At 43.7% G+C, this 27,516-nt stretch overlaps 3 protein-coding genes across 8 annotated transcripts in view; all 3 read left to right on the forward strand.

Moving 5' to 3' along the window:
- The window catches only part of LOC128893313 (uncharacterized), a 32,673-nt gene extending 17,013 nt beyond the window's left edge, over positions 1-15,660 (forward strand). For 2 of the 6 annotated variants that reach the window (XM_054154184.1, XM_054154186.1), the window contains exons 7-10: positions 17-147; positions 1,190-1,355; positions 5,343-5,412; positions 9,975-15,660. In XM_054154184.1, coding sequence (XP_054010159.1) covers positions 17-147; positions 1,190-1,355; positions 5,343-5,412; positions 9,975-10,434 — 827 coding nt within the window. In that variant the 3' untranslated portion in view covers positions 10,435-15,660. Of the gene's footprint in view, positions 1-16; positions 148-1,189; positions 1,356-3,192; positions 3,353-5,342; positions 5,413-6,968; positions 7,210-9,974 lie in introns of all 6 variants that reach the window. The other 4 variants (XR_008461299.1, XM_054154188.1, XM_054154187.1 and 1 more) reach the window with 4 other exon arrangements.
- A 494-nt stretch (positions 15,661-16,154) lies between these two features.
- On the forward strand, positions 16,155-19,288 carry LOC128893312 (phosphatidylinositol-3-phosphatase SAC1-like). The gene is made up of 8 exons (XM_054154183.1): positions 16,155-16,657; positions 16,762-16,853; positions 16,936-17,276; positions 17,358-17,469; positions 17,555-17,901; positions 17,974-18,351; positions 18,423-18,590; positions 18,665-19,288. The coding sequence occupies exons 1-8, from the start codon at positions 16,620-16,622 to the stop codon at positions 18,941-18,943; spliced, it is 1,755 nt and encodes a 584-aa protein (XP_054010158.1). The 5' UTR covers positions 16,155-16,619; the 3' UTR covers positions 18,944-19,288.
- A 6,184-nt stretch (positions 19,289-25,472) lies between these two features.
- LOC128893314 (UDP-glycosyltransferase UGT5-like) lies at positions 25,473-26,741 on the forward strand. The gene has a single exon (XM_054154189.1). It carries the CDS (start codon positions 25,616-25,618, stop codon positions 26,720-26,722), a length of 1,107 nt encoding a protein of 368 aa, XP_054010164.1. The 5' UTR covers positions 25,473-25,615; the 3' UTR covers positions 26,723-26,741.
- Positions 26,742-27,516: the final 775 nt, after the last annotated feature.

Below are 27,516 nucleotides of genomic sequence, written 5' to 3' on the forward strand. Positions count from 1 at the left end.
GATGATGTTTGCACAGATAAAAAGAAACCCCATATAAAAAAGCCTTTGAACGCATTTATGCTGTACATGAAGGAGATGAGGGCGGAGGTCGTAGCGGAGTGTACCTTAAAAGAGAGCGCTGCGATCAACCAAATATTGGGAAGACGAGTGAGTAATCGGCGCACATTTCTTACCGATACACATGCTTTCTTATTGGAACGCTGTTGCATCAGGGCTGGTGCGACCAGCTATTTAGCTATAGCTATAGTTGCTTTGTTATCAATCGTCGCTCCGGACGAACCATCGGAAAGCTGACGGCAGTGCCCTGATGCAAAAGTAACGAACGCGTGCCAAAGTCAAGATTTTCTTCTGTTCTATTCTTTTCTTTTTTAAATCGCGTTGCCGTCACTTGATCGATTCACGCTAACAGCCGTAGACTGCGGATTATTCAGTCGACGCTATGCATGACGAAACCAATAATAATAAAATCAAGGAAAAATTTACGTCGACGCCGTCGATCGGAAACCGATCGAACAGTTGAGACACTTTCCGTTTCCATGATAATCGCCATTCGCTTACAAAAAAAAAAAATAAATAAATAAATAAATAAGTAAATAAATAAATCACTGAATAAAAACGAGGAAAACGAGTTGCAGCCTCGTCGGCTCGATGCCCGCGCTCGGAAGCAAAATGTTGACTTGGCGACCAAGAAACATCATCATCCCCAGAGACCCCGGCGCCATCGCTAGGTGTCTCCAAGGACGATCGTAAAGTTGCATGCGTTTTAAAAGAAATAAGAAAAAAAAAAAAAGAACTACTTTCGTTCATCCGCGGAATCAAAGTCGAGGCACCAACCGTACCTAGTATCGCAGTAAGTGTAAAGAGAGAAGCATCGTTGGTGGGATCTAAGGAAATCGCAGCCGTAACGAGTGGGTTGGGCCGTCGATCGAACGAAAGGGGTGGGCATAAGACGACGGGGGCACCCATCTCATTCCGTTTGGCGTGTCCGCTTTGACGTGAGTGGGTAAAAGCGAAATGCTAAGGGAAAAAAAATACGTAATAATAAATAATTTCCAATCTAAAAAAAAAAAAAAAAATTATATAATAATAATAATAAAAAAAAGTATACGAGAAAAACGTGGAAAGGGACACGGTGCACGGCTGAATACTGTGAAACTGTGAATCTGAATTTTGGGGGTATGACACGCAGTGGCACTCGCTAAGCCGGGAGGAGCAGGCGCGGTATTATGAGGCGGCCAGGCAGGAGCGCCAACTCCATCAGCAACGATACCCCGGCTGGAGTGCCAGGGATAACTACGGATACGGCAGCAAGAAGAAGAAGAAGAAGAAAGAGCGCTCCGCAGATCCCACCGGAGGTACCACTTTCCAGTGCTAGAACAGCAGGCCCTTAATAATTCATTATAATAATTCATATAGATTACCTACTGGTTGATATTGAAACGATCAAAGTTTCTCTGTGCGTTTCATTTACTCTTATTTTTTTTTTTTACAACAATATTTTTTTTTGTACTTTTTTTTTGTTGTTTCGTTTGTCATTTATATTTGATTGATTGACATTGATTTACATTTATTTCAATTCTGGCATTCACTCTTCGACGTGCGGACTTGTTTTCGATCGACGTATTTATGAACCGACAGCTCTTCGAGCGTCCACGTGTACGCGTACGCGTACGCGTACACTGTTTCCGTTTTTTTTTTCCGACTTCGATTTGTATTGGATTATTGGATTGTCTGTTGGGGGAAAATCTTTGCGGATTTCGATGCGGCGCAGCAGAGGAAAAGACGGACTCTCGCGGCATGCGACGATTACGCAGAATCATTTTTTTTTTTGTATCTGGCCAAACTCCCTAAAGCGGTATCCGTTCACGTTTGAAAAAGAAAACGAAAAAACGAAAAAAAAAAAAATGATGATGATGATAATAATAATAATAATGAAAACGATAAAATGAAAAGTATGTTGCAAAAGTGTACCTCGTACGATAGATTCGACGATGACGACTCGAGCGAGAGCGTGGGCACGATGAGAGTCTTTTGTTACGGGATGTCTGGTAGAGCGAGGACCTCTTTTTCTCCATGTTTCTTTCTTCTTATTCTACTCGCGTCGTTTTTGTAATGGTTGCGAAAAGGATGACAGCGTCTTGACCCGGTCCAACGAGAAACTCTGTGCTGGCTACTGCGCTCGGTTGCGTTCTAATCGTCGACGTTCCTCTAACCCTCTCTTAAACATCCCCTGGAACGGTGTTGTCCACGGAAGGGGCCTTTGTACCTGGCTTTGTCGTATTCTGGCGCTTCGTGTCGCGTTCATGTACTATCGAATTCAGAGATGGGGCAGCTCCCTAAGCTCCGAGCTTATGTTGGACAGCACTGGTCTAGGAACAATCGATATTTACCAAGCTCGCGATGGGTAAGTGACATCTTTCGTTTCAAGGTTCTCTCTACTAGCCCTACGGAACGATGCCGATCGCAGGGCGCGAATACACTGAAAAAAAGAATAGTCTAATTCTCGAAGTAACCGTAATAATTTTTTCGTTTTTTAAGCATGAAAGCTTTTTCCATCGAGTCTTTGTTATCGCCTGGCGTTTTGTGTACAGTGTTAACGTACAGTATATTTTTTTCAGTGTATAGATCAACCGTGAGTGCTCGTTACGCTGAACGGGTAAACTGTCCGCCATGTTTGTTCGGCGTTTAAGCGGGACGATCCTCTATCAGACACCCTGTACGATCTCCGAGTTGTTTGATAAACGACGATACGACGAATAGCGGTGCAACCGAGGGGGAGGGGAGAATCTAGGCTGTTCTTCTAGCACTTTAAACGGAAAGTAGGGACCCCAGTGTTTTAACGAAATGCTAAACAGGGCAGCGATGCGTCGAACGCATATAAAGCATATAATGAACGAGAATGACGATTTTTTGATTGAAAAAAAAAAAAGTATATATATATACATATAAGAACAAACATAAGAACACAGAATATAATAACGAAAAAAAAAAAAAAAATCTGTAAGAAAGCAATCTCTAACTCCGAGTAAAAGCAACCCGAGCGAAAGTACAGATTCAACTTTAACGGAAAGATCCTATTAGGGTGGCGGCAGTAGCATTAGTGAATCTCATTTTTTTTCTTCTTGATTAAAAATATTGTTTAGCCCACGGTTCATGCACAATTACAAATAGTGTTTGGTTCTCTCTCGGTAGTGGCACGCGCTAGGGCGAGAGGACCAGGCCAAGTATTATGAGTTGGCACGACGGGAGAGACAGTTGCACATGCAGCTGTACCCTGACTGGTCTTCCCGCGCAAATACCAACCGAACTAAGAAGAGGAAGCGCAAACAAGACACAAACAGTGATCCTGGAGGTACCCACATGCCTCACTCCACACATTCTTACAAACTCTCCCCCCCCGACCCCATGATACAACAGCAACAACAAAATTATGAAATTTTCCCCCTCAGCAGCCCCCCACCCCCTCATTATTACATATACTATATATATATTATAATTATTATACATTCTTATTGCTACACTACATTATGTTGCATGTTTCCCCCCCCCCCGTCTTGGGGTTTTGGGTCGATATTTTATATATATATATATTCTATATATATAAATGATTATTATTATTACTATTATTATGATTATGGTTATTATTATTATACATGCACACGCATATATATATATATGTACGATTATCGTATATATACATGTGTATATGTAATTGTCTACCATCTATTCGTATTTTTGTTGTTTGTTCTTTTTGTTTCTTTTTTTTTTTTTTTTTTTATTTACTTTGAGAGGAAAAAGATAAGTAATTTGCAAAAAAGACGCGAACGAATAGAGAAGAGTAAGAAAGTGACAAGAACGCACTTGTGTGAGCGGGCGTGCACGTACGCATGCGCACGTGCGTGTCTCGTATATATATATATTTCTACGTATATTTTCCGTTATATATATAAATAATAATAATATGTGTATATAACGGAAACAGAACGGAAACACGAGCGCATTCAGTACACGTACACGCACATGACACAGCATTATTAATTATTAATTACGTATACAACTTTGGGGACGCTGGCCATCTTGCATTTTTACAGGGACCTACTCCGCAATCAGACAATCCTGAGCGTTTTTAATTTTCACTCAGTCTTTCTCTCTCCCTTCTCTGTACTGATTTTTCTGTGATACTTTCTCTCCCTCTACGCCTCCATATTATTCTCTCCCCTCGACTCTGTCATGTCACTTAGTTTTCGATCTCAACAGCTATCTCTCTCACTATTATTTTTTTCTTCTTCTCTATCTGTCACTTTTTCTCTGCCTCTCCGTACAATCTTTATACGATACGCTGGTTGGTTTCAGTTCACCACCCATTTTTTCGCTCCCCCCACCTTTGATCGTTTCAACGTTGCCTGAGACCCTGTCGATATATTTTTTTTTTTCTCCACTAATTTTACACAATTCTGTATTTTATTTTTCTCGATTATCGTATTTTTATTTAATTCCCCTCTCGCCATCTGTTTTTTTTTTTTTTTGTTCTCTACGATCACCCCTCTCCCCTCTCCCCGAATCAACCACTCAATTATTCTCGAGCCCCTACATATACGAGTTTGTTTTCGTTCAACACGCCCGAGCGCTCGGGCGTTCTTTGTTTCCTGTATGTCTTTTTTCTGTTTTTTTTTTCTTTTTTTTTTTTTAAATTTTGTTTACATTCATTAATACGTTTTATATCTAGAGGCTTGCGTTTAATACAGATCACGACATTAATGAGTAGATATGATCTTTGATCGTGTTTTTCACGCCGTTTAACGGTTTATACGCTGCATGCCGTTTATATCGCTCAGCTTGACAAGAGTATATCTCTCTTTTTTTGTCGTTCCGCGGGGTCCTTCCCCGAAGACAGCGATCTTTATCTAAGAACGGTGAACTTCCACGATTGATCGTCCGGCATGGTCGAATCGCGCAATTTCGTAAGGAATGTCGACGTCTTCCGGGAGGACCCTGCCTCGCCGATGTATCGTACGATTTCTCGACCGTTTGAGCTTTATATCTAACCGAGATAATAAAAAATGAACTCGATACTGCCAATCAAATTACAGGAATCGACTAAATGGGGGACGAGCGTTGAATTCGAGAAGAAACGTTAAAAAAAAAAAAAAAACTTGCCAAGTCTTTGTACTCGACGGAACCATTTCGTTGTTCGAACGTCGTCGTCGATTATGGTAATCGTTAATGACAAAACGAGAGAAATCCAACGATACATAGATGTCTACTATCCCCTCCCTCCTATTCTATATAATTGGAAAAATGCAATGTCACCCCGCTAATCGATTATGTTTCGCATTTTCTAGGCAACAACATGAAGAAGTGCCGCGCCAGGTACGGATTAGATCAACAAAGCCAGTGGTGCAAGCCCTGCAGGTACGTGTGCAACGTTCAGAGGGGTTTGTGACTCGTTGCTTCTTGAGAGAAGAACATATATACCGTCTTGTCGATAAGCTGAGCACGCTGTTTCGGTCGCGTGTATATACGTATTCGATCTTGAGAAGTGTTGAGAAAGACTATAGAAGTCTCACGTCAGTCATGTAGTTCCACTAGAGGAAGTTACTTTATATGTGATGAATGATGGTGAACCGATGCAAACGGGCTGCTGCTGTCCGAGTGTCTTCGAACGTTCGTTATTGAACAATCTTTGAAACCACCCAAGATGGCGTAAGAACTCGAGAATCTTTATTTTCATTCGGGATGACGGAGATCTTTAGCTCGAGAAAAAATTTCAAGTTCAACTTCTCGATGATTCGAACATTTTAAATATTTTTAAATTACGCATATTGGAAGAAACATATCGTCGTTGAAAAACACTCGAGCACGCAGCCCGAAGCAACCGGACAGATATGTAAAATACGAACAATGTGGTAAATCGAGCCGTCACGTTCGATTAAAGAAACTTGCAACCCGGCTACGAATATAGTACTCTCGATTGTCACCACTTCTTATTGTTATCGTCTTCTACTCCGTTCCGTCATCCACATGTTATCGTGGAACTTGAAAAAAAAATTAGTCGACCAATAACACGCGCTGATACTCGAAATTCCGACGCGATGCACGCGTACACGAGCGTTAGCACGCAATATACCGCGTTTCCGGGGTTGAAATCGAAGTACGCGTTCCAGTCCTCCGCGACGAATAAGACGAAGATCGCGTTGCCGTCAGAAAATGTGTCTTCCAAAAACGAAACATGAATGTTACGAACAGAAAACGATACGATACGCGCGCCCAAACGCCCCAACTCCTGGGTTTGTGAATCACGTGGACCTCATTAAAGGGGCGAATACGAATCGCAATCATGTGACATAGTTGCTGTCCCGGCAAACACTTCGAGTAATAATTTGTCTCAATAATTCAAGAAACACGAATGCAGTTAATACTCAGCGGATCCTAAACGCAATCTTTATATTACATCATTGGGTAGAAATGAAACTGGGACGCTTCTGGTGGTTCCTATGCGAGGGATTAAAGGATACTTCCGATAGTATGCGGACAACTTGGGAGACATATTTTCTGATATCACACAAGAGAAAGATCGCTGTCGCGTTCGGTTGCGCGCAGATTCCTGGGACCTTTGCGATGGGACCGCCCGTCGTTCAACGCGACACAGGGCACCAGGGTAATCGAGTCGATCAATTTCGTATCGTTAACTATTAATTCTGGTAAAAATAAAGCGTAACGTGAGAAATCGAACCTGGTGCCTTGATGTCGGAGCGACGGCCGATCCTGAAGTTGCCTTGGGTCCTCGAAACGAAGAGTAAACCGGTGGTTGATAGGGTCGAAGCACGAGTCCGCTCGCGGCGTCAGTCCAGGGACTCGGGCCGATGCGTGTGGGTGATGACGATACGGTGTGGGATTAAGAATGGGATTAAAGTGATAACGTCGATGCGACGAGCGCCCCTTTAATGGCTGGTGGTTGGTTTTGGCAGCCCAGTGGAGCATGGAGCGGGGATGGGCATCCACGCGAGCATAATCCATCACGGTGTGGGAAGTAGCGCGGGGGCAGGGGTCGGGGCTGGAGGCGGTGGAGGGACGGTGGGGGCAGCGACTGCCCCGCCAAACACCAACACTGCCTCCAATGCCTCCTCGCCTCAGCAAGAACCCACTTATGTTAATCTCTAGTCAAGCCTATCGCCTCCCTTCTACTGCAACACTTCTTCTTAAACAGTGGTCAGTCCCGACTTAAACCTACGGGCTCGCTGGCCCTCGCTATACTCAACCAACTCTGCTCGTTGGCCGCTAACTAGAAAATAAATGCCACCGGTGACGTAACAGATAATACGTCGCGTTCTTCGCGAACGGCATCGCTCGGTGATTTCCATATTTTGGGAGAAAAGGATCGCTTGGATCGCGTCATTGACTGATTTCGGGTACCGACACGAGCGAGGTGGCATAGTGAGCGGCACAGCGACGTCCTAATGCTCGCATTGTTTCTCATTGTTGTGGCTCTTTGCAGCTTATTATTGTTATTTGATTTACCCTCGTTTAGTTGGACTTTACTCAGTGTTGCCCTTAGCATGGCTGGTCTGTAATAAATCTGATATTATGTATATGTATATATTTTATATATACATATATATATATATATATATATACCATGTATGTCGATGTATACATACTCGTAAACATATATATACACACACGCATTTGTACGTATATACAAATATATACATGTTACATACGTCTTACTACTACGTGTAACCAGATTTTTTAACGATTATTTTCTTTTTTTTTCTCTCTTTTTTTTTTTTTACTTTCTTTCCCCGGTTCGGAACGTTTGGCATATAGAGAAGTATAAATGTTATTATACGTTGTGACTCTGATTTATGGCATGGCAGTTCGTACGGTTTACGGCGAATTATGTGTTGTAACCGATGTGTTGACCTTTTTTTTAGTACGTGAACACCATGGTTTTTACGTTTTGTTCCAATTTTTTTTTTGTCTCTTTTTTTATATGTCTCTTATATATATATATACACATAGATATATATGTATACATATATATTTGGTTTCTCTTATATGTTCTTTTTTTGGTTGTAATGTCGTAATTGTTACGTAGTCGCGCGTAGTCGGAAATCAACTCGAGGCACTGCGAGGCGTCTTGCTTACATCGGGATCCGCGCGACAAGACCTTGTCGGCCTTGGCCGGACCAAGTATCGGGAAAGCTCCTGACGCTTCGAAAATTTCGGACGTTCGATCCTTGAGCGTGAGCTCGGCGACACCGATCCGTCGCGACTCCTCGGCCTTCGAGCGGAAGCTTCAAGAGTCCAGACGCGTTTCGACACTGATTCGCGCTGTTGTCGCAGTCACCGTCATACCAATTCCCACCGAACCTGATGTAAATTTAATACTTTGCGACCAGGAAGTCGTACCGAGTTAAATTAGCGAATTCTTATGATTAACACATTGTACGTTGGCCCCCCAAGTATGTAATCGATGTCGTTTGGTGCTCTTTTTTTTTTTCTTAAACAGAAAATGTTTATATTCTATTTCGACTGCTTCTTATTACTTCTAGATGTACTTCTTGGTATTCAGCCCACGTGCAATGCGAGAATTAAGCTGTGTCCTTTTACATTCTATTCGTTACACGTCCATCGTGTTTCTCCTGGACTCTTCGATTTCATTGTTTGGTCCCTCATTCGAGGAGCGATCCGTAAATAAATAAACAAATCTGCGTAATAGAAAGACGAGCGACAACAGCGGGAATTACATCCATTGTCGGAGTACGCGGTAATATGTATTACACATCTAACGCTTGAATCCAGACGTGCCTGCGAACTCTAAAGTCGACGTCCCGTCCAAGAACCGTGATATTCACATTGATGTACGAAATAAATTGATTAACTCAACTGGCTAAGAGATGAATAATGAGAGCCAATGGCAGAGCGAGTAAATGTCTCGACTGCGATGCTGTTACCACACGAGGTCGGTCGGGCTCACTTTACGGGAACTTTGCAGTAGCGAACTTCGCCTCTTTCCTTCTCGCGGTTCTGTTTTCTCTCGCGAAACCATTAACGATTCGCGCACGTGCAAAAAGCCAAACTTTTCACGTTTCTCGTTTTTCTTGTCTCGTGATTACTTTTCGTCTCGTTTCTTTTTTCTTTTCGACTAAATGAGGAAGACTCGCGTCGATCAGGACCTTGCTCTACGGTCACGAAAGTTCCAAGTTCCACGTAACATCCACCGTTCCGATTCGAGCGGAACCTTGACGCCTCCTGGCAACGATTGCGAGCTTTTCAATCGATTCGAGATCGAGTTTCGTCGCGCGACACGTTGCTCTCCGCGTAGTATTCTCGCCCGATGAAAAGTGCGTCAACCCTTCCCATCCCTCCACCCACCCAGCCCACCTTGTGCCCCTGCATTTCGATTCTTTTTGTTGAGACTTTCGTTTTCCACGTATAAGTTTATTACACAGTTATTTGCTTGTTACGTCTGAACGTTTTGAGCATGGCATTTGGCAGCGAGTGAACCGTGTCGAAGAATTAAAAATCGACGCTGGTCGCGCGGAGGCCATGAGCCCATCTTACGAACGACGGAAACCATGGCCGATGCGAATTCGACTCGATTATTGCGGCTACTCGCTGTATTTTGTGGTCTCGAGTGGAATTTGCGTTCGCTGTAGCCTGTCGTAGATTACATCTGCCTGAAAATATACGTACTCTTGGTAACGTACTAACCTCGAAGAAGCGATTCTTCCGCGCGGCCAGCCTTGCAACGACTACGAGTGACCGCATGTTCTTTTAGTTGGTAATAATTCTGGATGTAACCTTACTCGACGGACCGAACTTTGCTCCTCCCGTTCCTGCGATGAAAAGAAACTCTTTGGAATCGCCTTCGCGTATACGCAGGAGCGACGTTCGATCCTTACCCCGATTAATATTCGTCGAAAGGTTCCCCGGGAGTCCGTGACTAATCCTTTGTCGCTTGTTCGCAGACGTAAGAAGAAATGTATCAGATACATGGGGGAGGGAGGAGACGGCGATGGCGAAGCCGACGGCGAAGGCGAGGACGATCACTCGGAGGACAACCTGGGCAGTGTGGGGGAGGCAGGCACTCCCGAGGAGGACGAGTCCCTGAGCAGTCCCGGGGGTTTGTCCGCGTTGTCTAGTCTGGCCAGCCCGTCGCTGGTGTTACCGTCGCCCTCGAGTCTGGCCAGTCCGTGCCCCTGCCCTCTGACGCCCCCGGTGCCGCCTCCGCCCCTGTCCAACAATCCTGCCGGTCAACCTCACGGGCACTCGGTCCAGCAACCGCCGCCCCATCGTAACCCGGTCGGCACCAATCCCCACGACATCAACAACCCCCTTAGCGTGAATCAACTGACCGGACAGTGTATAAAGAGTGAAGTGGTCCAGGCGCCGTCGGGCACGTCCAATCCGGCGATCAGTGTTACGTAGCCCCGGCCGGACCCACGTGACAAGACTGTTGCAACACACCGTGTCATCCGCAGGGTCCGTGTACGTGTACAGACGGGAGGCTGGACGATTGGAGCGATCGCTGTCGCGACCTGGACGACCAGGAGGACGGAGAAAGCGGCGGAGAGCTGGCTCTTCTTCGTTTGGGATCGTTGTGGAACGAGGAGACCGCTGATCGTTCGCGGAGAAACGATCGAGGAGGACCTTTACGTCGAGGTCTTCCTCGAATACTCGCGACTCGAGCTCGAGGTGACCAAGGTGGTTCGTTCGATGGATCATTCTATCCCGAGGGAGTGGATGTCCTTGGCCCAAGGCTCCAGGGGATTCCTTCGACGTGGAACGTTCGTTCGCCGCTAATCAAAGTGTCGTTCGATGCTTGTAAGGACGATCCTGTCGCGTGGACGTCTCCCAGGATTCTTCCACTGGTAGCGGGCGAGTTAAAAGAGATCGTCGGGTAATCGTGTTCAGCCTCGCTGCATTCGTTCGCCGGAGTATATGCCCAGTGTCCGTGGTCGACGGAGTGACGGAACTGGGAACAGACGTTAACCGAACAAATAAGGACAAAACGATAATGAAAATACGATGCAGAAATACTCAGGACCAAGTGTCTGGCTGTAGTCACCCACTGGAGAAATTGAAGATTGTCAGTCCGTATATTAGACGAGCACGAAAGAGGGGAAAGAATGAGAGTCGCGGTATGCGTGGTTGGTGCGTGCGTGAAATGGGCGAGAAGAGACGATACGAAGGTGCGTGACACAGCTTGTAGTCCTTGTTACGTTGTGATGCCAATGACTGAGAGGTCATGTTCCTGTGCCAGGTACTATATTCTATAAAGTAATTATACCGCAGACGTGTATAACTAAAGGTAAAACGAGCAAAAAACGAGAGAAAGCGAGTGCGTGTATGTAACGAAAAGGGAGAACGTGACACGAGAGCGGGAGAGTGAGAAAGAGCAAAGTGAACAAGAGGAGAGAGCAACAGATGATGATGATGATGATGATGATGAGTCGTTTGGAACGAGGACGAGACTTTTTATTGTCATTCATTTATTCGACCTTACGGTGTCAAAATACCTATCTTCTGTATGTAATTTGTTATTTTTTTAAAAGTCTATACACAATGCGATTAATTAGCGTGTAAGATCTCTTTTTTTTTTTTTTTAGTGCAGAGCTCGTTACTTTTAGGTCGCCCTATGAACAATTTCCGACACCTCTGTCCTCCGTATCCGACGTTCGCCGTTACACCAACCTCCCCCCCCCCCCTGTACGCTTTTGTACACGCCATCCCCTCCCCTCCATCCCCTGTCTCGAAAACTATAGTCGGAATGTAATCGATCCGCCGCTCGAGGCCACCCTGAATCCAGGCTCGATTTCAAAAAAAACGCGAAACATCGTAGGAGGTGGGTGTTACACCGTGTTAACCTTGAGCGGCCATTTGTTTTCGCTGCAACCACGGTGTAACGCGACAGTTGGATACCTGTTATCGGGACTCGAACGATCCAAAGGTGTCACCCATCCGTGGATCTCCATTGCATAATATATTAACGAGCTGTTTAGGTGAAATCTCAGGTATAATCTGTTCGAACTCGAGATCGAAACCGTCTCCTTCGTGAACGATCCACCGCGCCCCCTCCAACCTCTTTAACGCTGCCAATCACACCTCCTCGGCCGGTTCTTCCCGGTTCCCTTTTCGATTCTCTCACGCGACGTGATCGAAACCACCGAAGAGATCGAGAAGACGCGGACGCAGCGATCGAGACGAGCGCGCACCATTTTGCGCTTTCGTCCCATCGAAGACAATAACCACGGCGAAAGAGACTGTTCTATAGCATCGAAGGCGCGATCGAGAGCTTCCATTAGAAAACGCGTCTGAGAAGATCGCGTTCGATCGAGCCGTCGCTCCTCTACGCTTCTTCGCGATCGTTCACGATCGAGGCCGCGCGAGAAAGAGAGAGACACGTTGCATTATTTATCGAGCGTCGTCTAGCGATGATATCGGTTTTTCTTCCGATCCTCCCCCCCCCCCCCCCCAAAACCTCCTTGGACGACTACGTTCCCCTGTCGTTTTTCTTTCGCCTTTCGCCATCTTCCCATCGCCGATGTTTCTTCGAGGAACCGGGAGATTCAAAGCCCGGAGCCATTTTGTTGGAATAGTTAGGCATGATGATTTCAAGGCCTGAAATTTAAAAAAAAAAGAAATGTTTGAACAGACGATCGATTCTTCTGGGGCTCTAAAATAAAACTTCCTGACAGAGAGGGATTGCTGATTTTAGTTTTGCATTTTGCGAAACCAATTGGCAAAAATTAAAATAATTAATTGCTGTTTTTATGTACCATCTTACTTGTATTTAGAGTTTTGGATACTCTGATCTCGTTTACTTTCCCTTCCCGTGATAGATCCGAGGAAATTCTATCGGGGTTAATTTTAATCATGGCAGTCCATCGGATAGAACACGTTTAAAATTATTCTAAATCCAGAGAGTCTGCGACGCACAGCTGTTAAACGAAAAATCTTGCTAGTTAATCTTCTCCTTTTATTGCGCATTGTTCCCCGTTTTCCATCCCTCTGCCCACTCCTTAACCGCGACGATAACGACCGAAAACGCGGGGCTAAAGAAGCAATCGAAGAAGAAATAATCGAACCACGGCCATAGAAGGGAAACCGGATGGAAAATTGTTTTCACGCGTGTTCGCATTAGGGAGCAGCTTTTGTACATAAAATACGTTCTAAGGTGCATTTGTTGCGTCGAATGGGAAAGTGCAATGGAGAACTTTGACGACGACGATGGAAAGAAGAGTGTTAAGAGTGTCGCGATGTGGATGTCACGTGTGAGCGTTGTCGAGGCGAGTAATAAGAAAACGAAAGAAAGAAATAGATTGCGTGGGTGTATGAGCGTGTGTGTACGAGTGCGTGCGAGAGAGAGAGAGAGAGCAAAGACAAGAAGAAACAGTTTAGCGAAGCGTTTTTCCTTCCCATTATTTCCTTTTGTTCTCAACTTTTTCTACGTTTGTTCGCGACCCACCCCTCGACTGAGATAATCACGCGATGTCCGTATAGCGAGAAACGTAAGATAAGCCTGTAAACGCGTCACTGAACGGTAAACTGAACGTGCCATAACGACATCATGCCAATATTATCGATAATACATATTTTTTACAATTAACGATCCGTTTCGAATTCGTCTGTCAGTGGTCAAGATGGAGCACTCACGGATGTCCCCCCTCCGCGTTCCTCTCGGCTGTTTTGGCTTTTAGAGATCCCTAAATCGGTGACTTAAGGGGTATACGAGCACATGAGCTATCTAATTTAAATACTGATGCGAGAGAATAAAAAGCTTCTGATTCTGAAAAATTTACTTTAGTTTCATAAAGCCTCGATTCGAAGATAAAAGTTCCTAAATCCAAATCCACGATAAATTTCGAGAAATAAATATACATCATAATTTCCCATTCGACTTAGATCCTATATAGTCCAAGATCTACACGCGCCAATAAGTAGATTCCCTAATCCACCTCAGCCTCTGTTACCATCTGCGTATTCCAGTAGCTGTCAAAGATCTTCAAAAATCCCTTGTTTGCGTCAAAGTGGAGCGAATCTGTTCGTCGAGGGTAGGGGGACGAAGCGAAGAAGAAGATCGATGGATCGAGACGGGGAGAGATCGATCGAGCAAGCATGTACAAACACAAAGACAACCGACGATTCACGACGAGGGGGGTCGTCGTTGATAGCACTGACAGACGTTGGCCACAAAGAAAAGACTCGTAAAGCGGTGCGATGTATTATTCCGTATACGTGTGCGTAATGGTAGTGTGTCTGCGTGTGCGTGGATGAGCGTGTGCATGTGACGACGATGACTGCTGTACGAAGAGTCGGGTTGCGGGGGCAGAGATCGCGGGGGGACGCTCGATGCAACGCTGAACGCACACAACCCTTTGCACTCCAAGTAATTATGCTATGCGTTGGTACCTTATTTTTTCGTTCCTCAGCTGTATAACCACCATAAAAAATGGTGGGAGTTTATCAGATATTAATCAGAATTATATCCGAAATATTATGTGCATTTTATTATCTATAGGAGGGAGACGTCTTTAAATAGACTGGCCTGAGGAGTGCAAAGGGTGAACACGTTAAACGTCACTTGACGTGCCAACTCTTTGGGGCACAGTGGGATGCAAACCTTCCCACCTTTTTATTACCATAATACTCGTGGAGGGACATTTTTCAATCCCCCTCCCCCCCATGAGAAATTAAGACAATTAGAAACGCAGAGATTTGTGTTACCTCACGTTCGTTTGTTTACTCTTTGTTTTGTTTGTTCTTTTCCCTTACAGTACCCCAAAGAGTACGCGTTCGAAACATCGAGTTCGATCCGACTCCTACACTTTTCTCTAGTGATTCCCAACGATCCCTAACAAACATCGTTTCGTACTCGATCGCAGGCTCCAAGTTGAAATTTATTGTAATTAAACTCCGCGCGTAGGGGTTCGAGTTCAGTTTCGTTGGCGAAGATCCTCGAGGCACGTCGAGCCTGGACGTCGATCGTCGTGTCGAAATCGCGATCGAGATCGTCCTCCGCCCGGATTCTGCTCAAGGAACTTGGCCGTTAGTTCACTTTGCGAGGAACGTAGACGACGTCACGAGGGTGGTCCGTTGTGGTCCCCAGCGATGGTCAGGGACGAGGAAGCTGTTCCAGCGTCTCTCCGGAGGCCCCGTTCTCCAAAATGGTGTTAGCATAAGCGAGCGTCACACCGAGACTGTTTCGACGCCGAGCAGCTTCCAAGCTCCGCTAAACACGGCCTACAGACCGCGCTAGACGTCATCGAATCGCTGAATGAGTAAAGCCTGCCCGCGGCTGATCGCGAAAAATCATTCTCAAAAAAGGAAACCGAACCATTTTTCTTTTTTTTTTCGGCTCTAGCCGCGGCTGAGCTCGTCTCGCATCAAAATGAGTGCTTGTAAGATATTGTAAAGTATCCACGACAGTTTTCAGCTGCATTGTACAGTGTTTTCTAAGTATCTAGTTTATAGCGTGTAATTGAAGATACATATTACACTAATTACAAGGGAGGATACATATTACAATTACACTAATAAGTGATCTGTATCAAATTCATTCTCGTATAGCCTGTATCTCCTACTCATGTAGACGCTAAAAGTGATTTGTGTCATAAAGAAACCTATAAATAAAATTAGCAATTTGAGAATGTTGTCGACCGTGTGTATTCGTTCACCCTTTCACCCATCGTTCATCAGCGAAAGATCTATATTTGATCGGTTGCTGATTGAAACATAAATGCATGTAAGCTTTAACTTTAATTTCCTGTACTTGGACAATTTATTACTACTCTGCGTTTGTTATTATTTATTATTTCTTTATATTTCCTTATAAAGAGGTTCAAATTTCGCGATAAAAATACTGCTGCCATCTCGTGGTAGATAGGCCGAACTATTTTTCTGAGTATGGTCAGCGCCTCTATCGGGAGGGACAAACTCTAAAGTTTGTCCTCGAATAGTTCCACTGGCACTGTTAGATGGCGCCATTTACCTTGAATTACCGACGTTCCGTAGGTAAATTACCAACAATTAGCCGAATGGCGCCATTTTGCAATAAAAGAAGGAACTATTCGAGAACAAACTTGAGCGTTTTCCCGCTGATGGCGCCACTAACGATTTTATACTCATCGCTAGATGGCTGCGCAAATAGTATGACTCTCGCACGTACCAGCACGTACTCGAACAGTATCTCAAGAGGTTTCTTAATTTTTATCTGTGGATAGTGAAGTAGTGAAATATTAGCAATTATGTCCAATGACTTACTAAAATCGTAACCTGTTCGTGCAATAGCAGCAGTAGACTATCCAACTAGACAGCACTGTCAAGTAGAATTGAACCGGAGCATTGCATTGTGAGGAGTAGGTGCGACTGATTGTCAGATACGTATGGAGGTTACTCCAATTTTGACAGATCTTTATCATGCCAATTCAATCATTCAGTTGACAACCATTTGACAATTTACCCATAACTAAGTTTATATCGTTTTCTATTTCACGTATATGTTTGGGCTACGATTTTAATTGTCATTGTAGTTTACTTTTTCTTCTCGTTAAATTTCGGTTCTTAACAGTTTATATTATAACATACCGTGGAAATTATTGTTGCGTGACAACATGAAGCTGCATGCAGATGTATATGACAAATTGTATTTGTGAGTATTTTCATCTGTAATTAATTATTAATTACTCCAAAACGATTGGTTCAAAACTGTCCCATTGTCACATGAAATGTATTGATAAATAACATTTTTTTCAGATACATAACACCAGAAAAGTTCTACATAGAACCTATTGGGACTAAAGTATTACTTGTATTTGATAGAGTGAGTCAGCAAATTTATACACAAGGTAACTAGGATTGTAGGTTATGTTTAGTGTCATTTGTACATCAATTAAAGATTTGAGTTTCTGAAATAGTCCTATATTTTAGCTGGTACAGCCAGTCAGATCCCATCGACTGCGAGTCGTAGAAAAATATGGGGTATAATAGGAACTATAAGGTTATTAGCAGGCCGGTATCTCATAGTCATTACAAATGCCACAGATATTGGAACCATTGCTGGACATCAAATTTACAAAATAGTTGCAACAGAAATTATACCTTATACAAAATCTTCGTTGCATCTAAGTGAAAAACAGCAACAAAATAATTCTATATATTTAGAAATGATCAAATCTGTTTTGAATACACCATATTTTTATTTTAGTTATACATACGACCTTAGCCATACAATGCAAAGACTTCATAATACAACACCTGAATTCTTACAGGTTAATTTTCTTTAATTAATTATTATCAAATAATTGTTTATACATTGTAATAGAAGTACACTGTTTCTGTACTACATATAGATGCCCCTTCACGATAGAGCAGACCTTAGATTTGTATGGAATGCTTATCTTCTACAAGATTTAACTTCGAGGCCAGAGCAGTACAAATTTTGTTTGCCCATTATCCATGGATGTATCCTTGCAAATAAGGAGTATTCTAGAATATATATCGCTTATATTTGTTCAATTCTTGTATTATTCTTAACATTTCTTCGTAGTTGTATCGCTAAATACGGTAACTGTAACTGGTAGTACATCGTTCAATTTAGGTATCGTATCTAGACGTAGCGTCCATCGTGCTGGAACGAGATTGTTTTCGCGCGGCATAGATTCTACTGGTAATGTTTCTAACTATGTAGAAACAGAACAGTTGATCGAATCCAATGGGTATCGCATATCTTTTGTACAAACACGTGGCTCTATTCCATTGTTCTGGTATCAGGCACCAAATTTGAAATACAAACCTAAACCTCAGTTGAGTAATCACGAAGATCATCAAACTGCTTGCGCACGGCATTTTGAGGCTCAGATATTTCACTATGGAAAACAAATTTTGATTAATTTGGTAAGGTATTTCCTTAACCTGACAACCTATTCTTCTATTTAAATCGACCGATAATAATACTCTTATTTAAAGATCGATCAACATGGTCCAGAGGCGATACTTGAAAAGGCATACCGCAATGTAGTACAACGAATTAATAATCAGAACGTTCAGTACGAAAGTTTTGATTTTCACGCCGAATGCAGAAGATTAAGATGGGACCGATTGAACGTTTTACTTGATCGGCTAGCTCACGAATTGGAACAGATGGGTTACTTTTTCCTCGCGGATGACGGGACGCTACTGTCCGCTCAAGAGGGTGTTTTTCGTACTAATTGTATCGATTGTCTCGATAGAACCAACGTTGTTCAAAGTATGATAGCAAAGAGAGTTCTTAACCATGCGTTATCAAAGTTGGAAATTCTTAGGAGAATCGAAGATCACCCTAGCGTCGAAGAACATTTTAAACAGGTAACTATAATGGACTTACTTCTCGTTGCGATCTGTAGTTCCTTTATATTTAATTTTAATGTAATGCTCAGGTTTGGGCTGACAATGCTGATGTGATAAGTATCCAGTATTCGGGTACTGGCGCATTGAAAACAGATTTTACGCGAACTGGGAAGCGTACTAAATTGGGTGCTATGAGAGACGGCTTGAATTCTTTAACAAGATATTACAAAAATAATTTTACCGACGGATACAGACAGGTAGGGGATTATTATTATAGAAATGTTGGAATTTGTACTCGTATAAGATGATTTTTACTATATTTATTTAACAGGATTCACTGGATTTATTCTTGGGTCGTTACATCGTGCAAGACGGTGAATGCACATTGGTTCAATGTCCTTTAGAGAGCGAAAGAAATTGGCGTTACGCTACGTTCCCCTTGGTACTTCTTGTTGCATCGTCGATGCTAGTTGCTCATATAATTCTCCCTTCGAGATATACCACTGAAATTTTGTTGTATATGCTATTTTGGGGCGCTATGGTGGGTGGTACATTTGCAACGATCATTCATCATGGCAAACAATACGTAGATAAACCAAAACTGCTCTAAAAGGTTTTCGTTTCTGATCGCACATATTGTATAGTTCTTTTAATTCACGTCGGTGACACGTCTCGTGTTATTTTCTTTGTTTAAACTTTTATATTATCGCAATGTTAGGTGTTAGGGGTTTATTTCGAAATTTTGTAAAAAGATCTATCATTTGCCTATAGGAATTCCAATCTTGCATATACCTATTGCATTTTATGTTCGAAAAATCATATATGCAGTTGTTGTAATAGATAAAATAAGCATAGGTGAAATTGGGGAAACGTGTTTTTATTGATGTACATACATTTACATTGTAGTTGATCGTTTTTGATTAAATCCCTTGCATTTCCCATGTAAGTAAAATAAGCTACAGGCTGAAAAGGACATTCATTCCTTCAAGTTAGCTTGATCTCTTTTAAGGATATCGTGTAAAGTATTGTAAAGAGCCAAGCTTTCAGTCCCCGAGCAATATTTGCCCGGCTATAAAGCCAGTCCGTATATAGCGTTTGGTATTTACCGTCCACGAATGACATGCAATTGTCAACTGTTCGATCTTTCGTGGTAAAATTTTTACGTCGCAAGTGCGCGATACAGACGGTACGTAAAATCGATTTGGCATTGTAGATAAATTCTAACGAAAATTAGTAATCGATTAATGTTGATAATTTGGTTTTAATGAAAAATGAGGTTTAGAATGTTACACGATCTGCAAAACTATTCGTAATCTGTGAGTGCCACGAGACCTAGTCAGAAAACAGATCTTACTTAGGCATACGTGGACATTGTGTGTATTATGACGTAGACGTACAAGTATCGAACCAAAGTGTAGAATGTTTTTAAAGGTGTATTCTATCGTAAGCCTGTAATAATCACGAATTCCAACTTTGATTAGCTTGTCTAATGGTAACGAGAGATAGGTAAACATTTTAGCGAAGAAATATTTTGTAATATTTAAGAAGTGACTTTCGTACCAAGATACCTCTTCAGTTGTTATTCAAAATGCATCAATAAAATTAAGGTTTCTCTCTTGCAAATAACTTGTTACTATCTTTATGACAGGACGTTTGCAGATTTGTATTTCTTTTTGATTTTCTATCGAACGCCATTTTAAAGAGAGAACTTTGGAAGTTATATGGGGTGACACTAGCGCCCCATGTTTGGAGAAAGCCTCGTCCATCGGTGTGTGTTCGCACAAATCGATCACGTTTTGCGATTGATGCCAGGTGTTTTCATAAAATTCAAATACGAATTCATCTTTCTTCGGCGTAGATTTGTTCAAAATTCGAAATTGCTCAAATATAAACAATTAATCCCTAAATGGCTTAATAATTTACCGTACCCTGGGAACCAAAGCGCTTAAGTACATATTCCGCTGGTTCCTAATACACAAGTATTAACAAGAGAATTTTGGCAATCTACTTAGGCGTGGACGAGATCCACGCGCAACTATTACCACGTAGAGTTTTTCGTGCGAGTGGACATTACTCGTTAATGTCTCGGAAATCCCCCGTACTCGACAACGTCATTTCGCAGGTGACTCCTAATGCCACGTTCGCGGGTCTCTCATTTATTCCCCTATTGACAGAACGGGAGAAGAAAAACAGCCCGCCGCCGTCGATGTCATTTCCGAACCGAGGTAAAACTTTTCCATGGCTTTGAGTCTTTGACAAACGGCCGCCCGTAATTGGATTCGTTTTATAAAGTTCCAACGAAACGTGGAGCTTTTCTGCTATTAATTGGAGATGGTAAGCGGCGCGCTGCCACAGCGACGCCGCGCCGGTGCGGACTTGGGGTCGATGAGGTTGATTAATTTGATTCAATTACAAACCGACGGCAGATCCAGGCCATCGATTTTATTACCATTTTTCCTGCCGTCGGGATCTTTGCGTTCGGCGCGATGCACAAAGGTGAAAAAAGGCACAAGCTGGAAGCCGTTTTATCACCCAGTCTTTGGTCTCGGATTCGTGCAGTTCGTTATCGTTAACGGATTTTTGATGTAACATAAAAGTAGCGATAACGAGTTTAAAATACTTAGCGCGTTACGCGAGGATTATCATGTTCTTGTTAGCCGGATACGTAGCCGAAGAATCCCAATTCGCGGTTCCTGTAAATCCCGGACGTCTGGACGAAACAATTTGTAGGCGCGAGAGTTTCGCGCCGCGATTCCACGGATCGTCGAATCCGTCGGCAGTGAATTCAAGTCAGTGCCCGCGGTTCTTTTGCGCGCGAGTATGTGGTGTGTACGTATTATACGTCGGTTACGTACCTACTTACAGGCAGGCTCTGTGATACATAGGGGTCGCACCTAAATTTCCCTCGGGAGTCATTCGTCTCACCGACCTCTCGGCAACCCTCTCCATTTTCCCTCTGTCTCTCCGTCTCTCTTTCAACCTTCTCGTCGGTTATCTTTCCCTCCTATCGTCCTATCTTCGTCTCGACGATTTTGCCTCGGCGGGCCATCTAAAAGTTTAGCGATGCGAGTGCAACTAAAAATTAACAAAGACTTTAGGCGATACGATCACAGAAATTTCTTCTTGTGTCCCTTAAAGAGGACCTTTCCATCGACCTTGTCAACCCTTTATGTCTCTTTCATTTGTACCACTTGCACCGGTGCGTCCATCGTTGTGCGAGTGCTTCCAGGAATCAAAGATGAAAGATGGATCTTTGCTAAAGGGACAGTGACGATTCTCCTCTTTGCGAGTTGCGTGCGTTAAAATAATTGAACAGATTGGGTCAGAAAGGTGGAATGTCCTCGATGCTCGTCCTATATTTGTACGTTTTCAGTTTCTTTTCTTTTCTTTTTTCTTGCGATGTTATATCGACATTTTTTTTGAAAGGAATTCCGTTGAAACGCCAAGCTGGATTACATGAACGTCGAAGGATTAAGACCGTCCTCTTATTCCGGGTAGAAGTCCGGAATATTTTCGCGCTCTGCAAACGACGCTCTGCATCGTCGCTTCTTTTTCGCTCGTCCCAGCCATCCTTTTCTCACTCGTTTCTTGCTACCCCTCATAAAAGTTAATAAGCTGGGCGAGGGTAGGTTCGTCGATCCCGAAGAAATTGCGGGAGACCAACGCGCCTTTCTCGCGACGTTTTATGTTGCTGTTCTATTCGCCGTTACGACCGACCTTCCAACCCACCCACGGCGTTGTTTTCTCTGCTTTTCCACCCCCTTTCCTTGCCGCGTCTCTTTGTTCGCCCTTTCGCGCGGGTTTCTTTTACTGCCGTTCGCGTACGTAACGCCGCGGACCGTCACTCGAGAAAGGGTGACACGCGTAAAAGCGGACGAGCCCCGTTCGGCCTGGAGAATCCACTCTGGGGTAAGCCACTTCGCGTTAATGACTCTCGAATGCAACGAAATCTTCGTGGCTGAAAGTTTACCGGGAAATTCGACGGAAGTGGGTAAACCTCTAGAGGTCGATTACAGCTAAGAATGTTGCGAGAAATAGGGATGTTCGCGGCACGAGAAATATCCCGAACGTTAGGCATCGTAGACGACAAGTTAGAGTGTCGTAAATAGTGCCAAATCCTATTTCGAGATCTAACATTTTCTGTTTGCTATTAGAATCAGCGTTAATTCTACATTTCTCTGTCTCGTATATATATATTTTTTCTCAGACCAGAAAGAACGCGAATATCCAAATTCGTCTGCATCACGGCGAGTTCTCGTTAAAACGTGGGCTTCGATTACACACGAGAGATCTCCAATTATAATAGGTATCCGTCCAGGCGGTTTCGTTAGCGTTCGATAAACAGTAGTTAGCAACGGGCCCCGATAAAACTTGCCGAGTCGTATCGACGCGATCGGGCATTTAAATTAAAAGTCAATAGAAACCGAGGCCGTTTGTGCGTTATGAAACGATTTTAAACGGTGTTTTCTAAAGTAAAGGCGGAATTCATAGAGAGCGGGGGTGGGACAGACGTAAATATATCTTACTTAATAAATGTCCTCGGTAAATTGAAAGTTTCAGTCCAAGAACTAGAAGCAGCAGCTGGGATTATTCAGGAAAAGCGTTCGTTCGTATTTTAATAAAAAAGTCGGAGTCGTACTCGCGTAATCGTAGATTTAATCGCGTCGTACGCGCGAACGCGGAATCGACGGCACGTCGCCTGTTACTCGACATCGTTTCGCGCGAAACGTTCGTAGATTAGCGCGTTTCGGCGCGGCTTTTGGCTTCGTTCTTGCCCCTGGTAATTTGTAGACGACGACCCCGCTCTGGCTGGTCTGAATTCATGAATTAAACAACGCTGGCCGACCGAGTCCATCGTTTGCGCCGCTGCGTGGCTAAAAATACAGGATCCACACCGTTTTCTCGTTGGAAATCATTAATGTTTTCCTCCAACGGGAGCATGGGAAGCGAAGAAACTAGAAAAAGAAGAAACGTTCGAAGAATTGATGGATAGGTGGGTAAATATTTATGGACTCGGGATATTAATATTATTTAAGTAGAGATTTTCATGGATCAGAGAGACGCGAATCTCGGCGATTGTTGGAACTTTTCTCTGCCCTTGGAACCTCGCGAACGACAATTGGTCGCGAGTTCTCCGTTGGCGGGAAACTTGCGTCTCGCGACGAGGATCGTTTATCGCGTTTTGGACAGGCCGGAGAACGGACAGAGAGGCAGGCATCAATTTCCACGGGTCGATCCACGGCGGATATTCGCGAACCGTATCGTTTATTTTGATTTGCTGGATTCGTTATCTGCCGCGCGGTGTGCCGAGGGGGTTCGGGATTAAGAGATTTTTACGGGAAATTTATGGTGCTGGTTTCTTCACTGCTGGGACTTCATAAATAGAACGCCGCGGGTAGATCGAAGATTTGAGCATGTTTCGCGGCCGACGGATTCGTTTGCGATCGATAAACTTTTTAACCGACTTCGTAAAGGAAGGTTACTCGATTCGACATGTATATTTTTTTTTTTTTAGGTAGAAATTGGGTAAAATCAGGGATAGAACGCCCGAAGGGTGAACACGTTTGAAAAGAAACACGGGGGTTGGAAACTGTTGGAATATACGATCGACAAAAATCAATCGACACCTGTTATGCAGGACTCTCTCTTTGTTCATCCAGTTAGTTCTTTGGAAAATTTCGTAGAACACGGACGTTACTTCCTCGTGTGATGACATATGATAAAATTAGAATTAAAATTCCACTCCGTCGATTCATTATTTTATTACCCATTTTCAATGGAGACGCGAAGAAAACACATCGTGTACATCTTTCGTACATCTTTCTCGCGCGCGGTATTTACTTGCTTGGAATCGTGTTTTTCGGAGCGGAATTATCGGAGGCAGGGAAAAGCGACAAGTATCGAAAATCGTTCGAATAAAAGGGGAATAAAGAAGTACGCGTATAGAGTGGAACTAGTACGGTGTAAGGGTGCTCGGAGGTAATTAAGCAAAGTGCTGTTACAATTAATGTAGTCGTGTCGGAAAGAACTGAAAGAATAAAAAAAAAAAAAAAGAAAGAAAAAACTACGTGGCACGGAGAAACCGTGAAACGCATCGGATAAAGCGCGTTTACTTTTCGCGCGGTTCACTTTGCTTACGCTCGCATACTCGAGATAAACGTCCGTGTTCTCGCTTAAACTGCATTAGCGGTAGTTCCTTGTTACACAAAATTGTTCGTTTCTTTCTTCGGTTTGGCGTGTCAAAGATTCCGCGGTATTTACATTGTAGCTCGCGGGAATCGGTACATTTTGAAACGATAGTCCGAACGATGTCAAGGTTACTGTATTTTTTGGGCGAAATCCAATGTTCGTTTCTACGAATACACTTTGATCCGAGATTACCGGACCCGTCGCTTTAAGCATATGTGCGATTCGGCGCCGTTGACTCTATGTGATTAGAATCGTTTTTATCTCAAAAGGGCTGGTTTCCCCGCTTCCGTGTTCCTTGTAAATCTGTTGGAAGTTTGCGCACGAATTAAAGCTCTCGGCGCGTTGATTCGAGTCGTGTAATTATAAGCGTAACGAGAAAAAGTTACGTAGAACGCACACGTCTCAGTTTGTTCGAAGCAAACGCGATCAAGTGACGACGACACGGTAGACTTCTTATGTTACGAGCTCGGAATAGCTAATCGTCTCTGTGCTCGCCGTTAAAACACGTAATCGGGCCTTTGAACTACTGTATTATATAATCCCCAGGCGCGTATTAACCACGATATCGAACCTGGCTGCGAACTCATTTTTCATTTTATCTTCGTGTCAGATTTTCACTAACCGCAAAAACTGTCGAGGGGATCGTCTATCGCTAGAAATCACGTGATAAGAGCTTATCTAGGAAATCCTCGATAATACGCATCGAAAAGAACTAGATGAAAAATGATATCTAATCGGTAAGAAGAACTTTACTTATGCAACGTGGATAAATTCGCTGAAAAGTAATATTACCGATCTAACAGGTAAGAATAATTTCTTTTATTCAACGTTGTGTACTATCTATGCATATTTTAGTCGTTAAGTACTACGTTATTATCTTTAGACGTAACTCGTAACGTTCGCTAGGACTTCCCCCCCTGATGAAGCAGCAGCACTATCTACGTCAAATTTCGTCACACTGCTCTCGCGGTGTAACCGGTGATGAACCAACTCTCGCAGTCTCGAATTAATACTCCTCGAATCGACTACTGTCGGAACTTGGGTTGCATTCGATTAAACACAGTTTATTTAACGTCTCCATCGTTTCTTCGACATGCGGACTCGGTGGATTCTCCTGTGTTCCCTCATGTTTTTCGCGCTGTGTTCAGCGGCGAAGGATGCCAGCTCCGAATCGAGCAAGTTCAAGATCTTGGCGATATTCGGCCACAACGGCAAGAGCCACTTCGACGTTTTCAAACCTCTTCTGGAGTCCTTGGCACGCCGCGGTCACGATCTGACGGTGGTTTCTCATTTTCCTAGAAGCGAGAAATCGATCGCGGCGGAACCACTGCCTAACTACAAGGACGTCAGTCTGTTGGACGGGGAGCACAACGTTATGATAAACGTGATCGATCTGCGCGAGATGGACGACACGATCTTCAAAATGATCAAGAATATATACATGCTGAGCGTGATGGCGCGAATGACTTGCGAGAACGCGTTAAAGAATCCCGAATTGAAAAGGATAGTCGAGTCGGGAGAAAAGTTCGATTTGGTGATAACGGAGAGCTTCAACACCAATTGTTTCATGCCTGTGATTAAAAAGTTGGACGCTCCCTTTGTCCAAATATCTACTCACCAATTGATGGATTGGGCCATAGATCAATTGGGGGCTTCCTACGAGGCCAGCCACAAGCCGTCGATCTTTAGCGGTTTGGAAAGGCCGATGAACTTTCTTCAGAGAACGTGGAACGTTCTAGCGACATGGTTGGCGACGTCTGTCTACGATACCATATTCCACTGGCACGATCAATCCTTGGGAGAGAAGTACTACGGCCCGGGGGTCCCGGATGTGAAGGAGATCAGTAAGAACGTGTCGTTGATGCTGCTCAACACGCATTATTCTCTTCACGGTGCCCAACTGTTTCCGCCCAATATCGTCGAAGTGGGTGGAATGCATTTACCATCGAAACCGAGTCCCCTACCGAAGGACGTCAAGAAGTTTCTGGACGAGGCTCGCGAAGGCGTCCTGTACTTTAATCTCGGCTCGATGATCAAAATGGCTAGCGTACCGGAAGAAAAATTGACCGCTGTTTTGAACGTGCTAAGCTCCATACCAAGAAAAGTAATTTGGAAGTGGGAGACCGACCAAGTGCCCTTGAAATCCAGCAACATTCTCGTGAAGAAATGGCTGCCGCAGTTCGACATACTGAGTAAGTAAAAACGCCTCGTTTCTTCCTCGTCTTACGCGTGTATTTTCTTTGTTGCGCGACGTTGATCGCGATACCAGATATGCTCTCTTTGACCTTACCGCGGAACGTTCGGTGGCATTTTCAAAGCCTCCCACTGTTCGACGGTGACATACAGGTATCGCGTGGCGACGCGACGTTAAAAGTCATCTCCCTATCGATCTGTCGTTTACTATACCCGAGAAACCGACGGGTCTCGTTATCGATACGCCAACTTCTTATCTACACGTAGAACTTGAAACGCGTCGTTTGTTGAAGGAAAATCGGGAATATTTGGAATTCGTTTATCCAAATAATATACAATCAAAGAGTATATCGCGTTAAATACATATCAGTTTATCGGAGAGATTATTCGGTATCTCGTTTGCACGGAATTAGTACAAGATTGTGTTGAATTTCGTCGCCGATAATTGTAATCGATTTTCTCGTAAAACGTAAGCGCCGGCAAAGTCTACTTTTTCCCGGTCGCAGTCTTTTTAAGAGATTGCGCGATGACAAAGCAAGTGTTTCCATTGAGCTGGACTTTTCGCGAAACTGCTTTAAGTTGTTAATAAATTTCTTTCTGTTTCGCTATCTACAATAGGATAACGAAACCGCGCGAACGAGAAAATGCTTTTCGCCTAGTCGCGTTAAATTTCATTTATCCTTTTTTTTTTTGTACGCATCGTGGATATAAATTGATCCCACTCTTACCGCTGTGGTCCGCGGATAATAAATACCCGCGGTTGAAAAATAAAACACGACCGATCTAATGCACGCGGCGCCG

The sequence above is a fragment of the Hylaeus anthracinus genome, unplaced genomic scaffold (assembly GCF_026225885.1).
Source record: "Hylaeus anthracinus isolate JK02 unplaced genomic scaffold, UHH_iyHylAnth1.0_haploid 27332, whole genome shotgun sequence".
Lineage (NCBI taxonomy): Eukaryota > Metazoa > Arthropoda > Insecta > Hymenoptera > Colletidae > Hylaeus > Hylaeus anthracinus.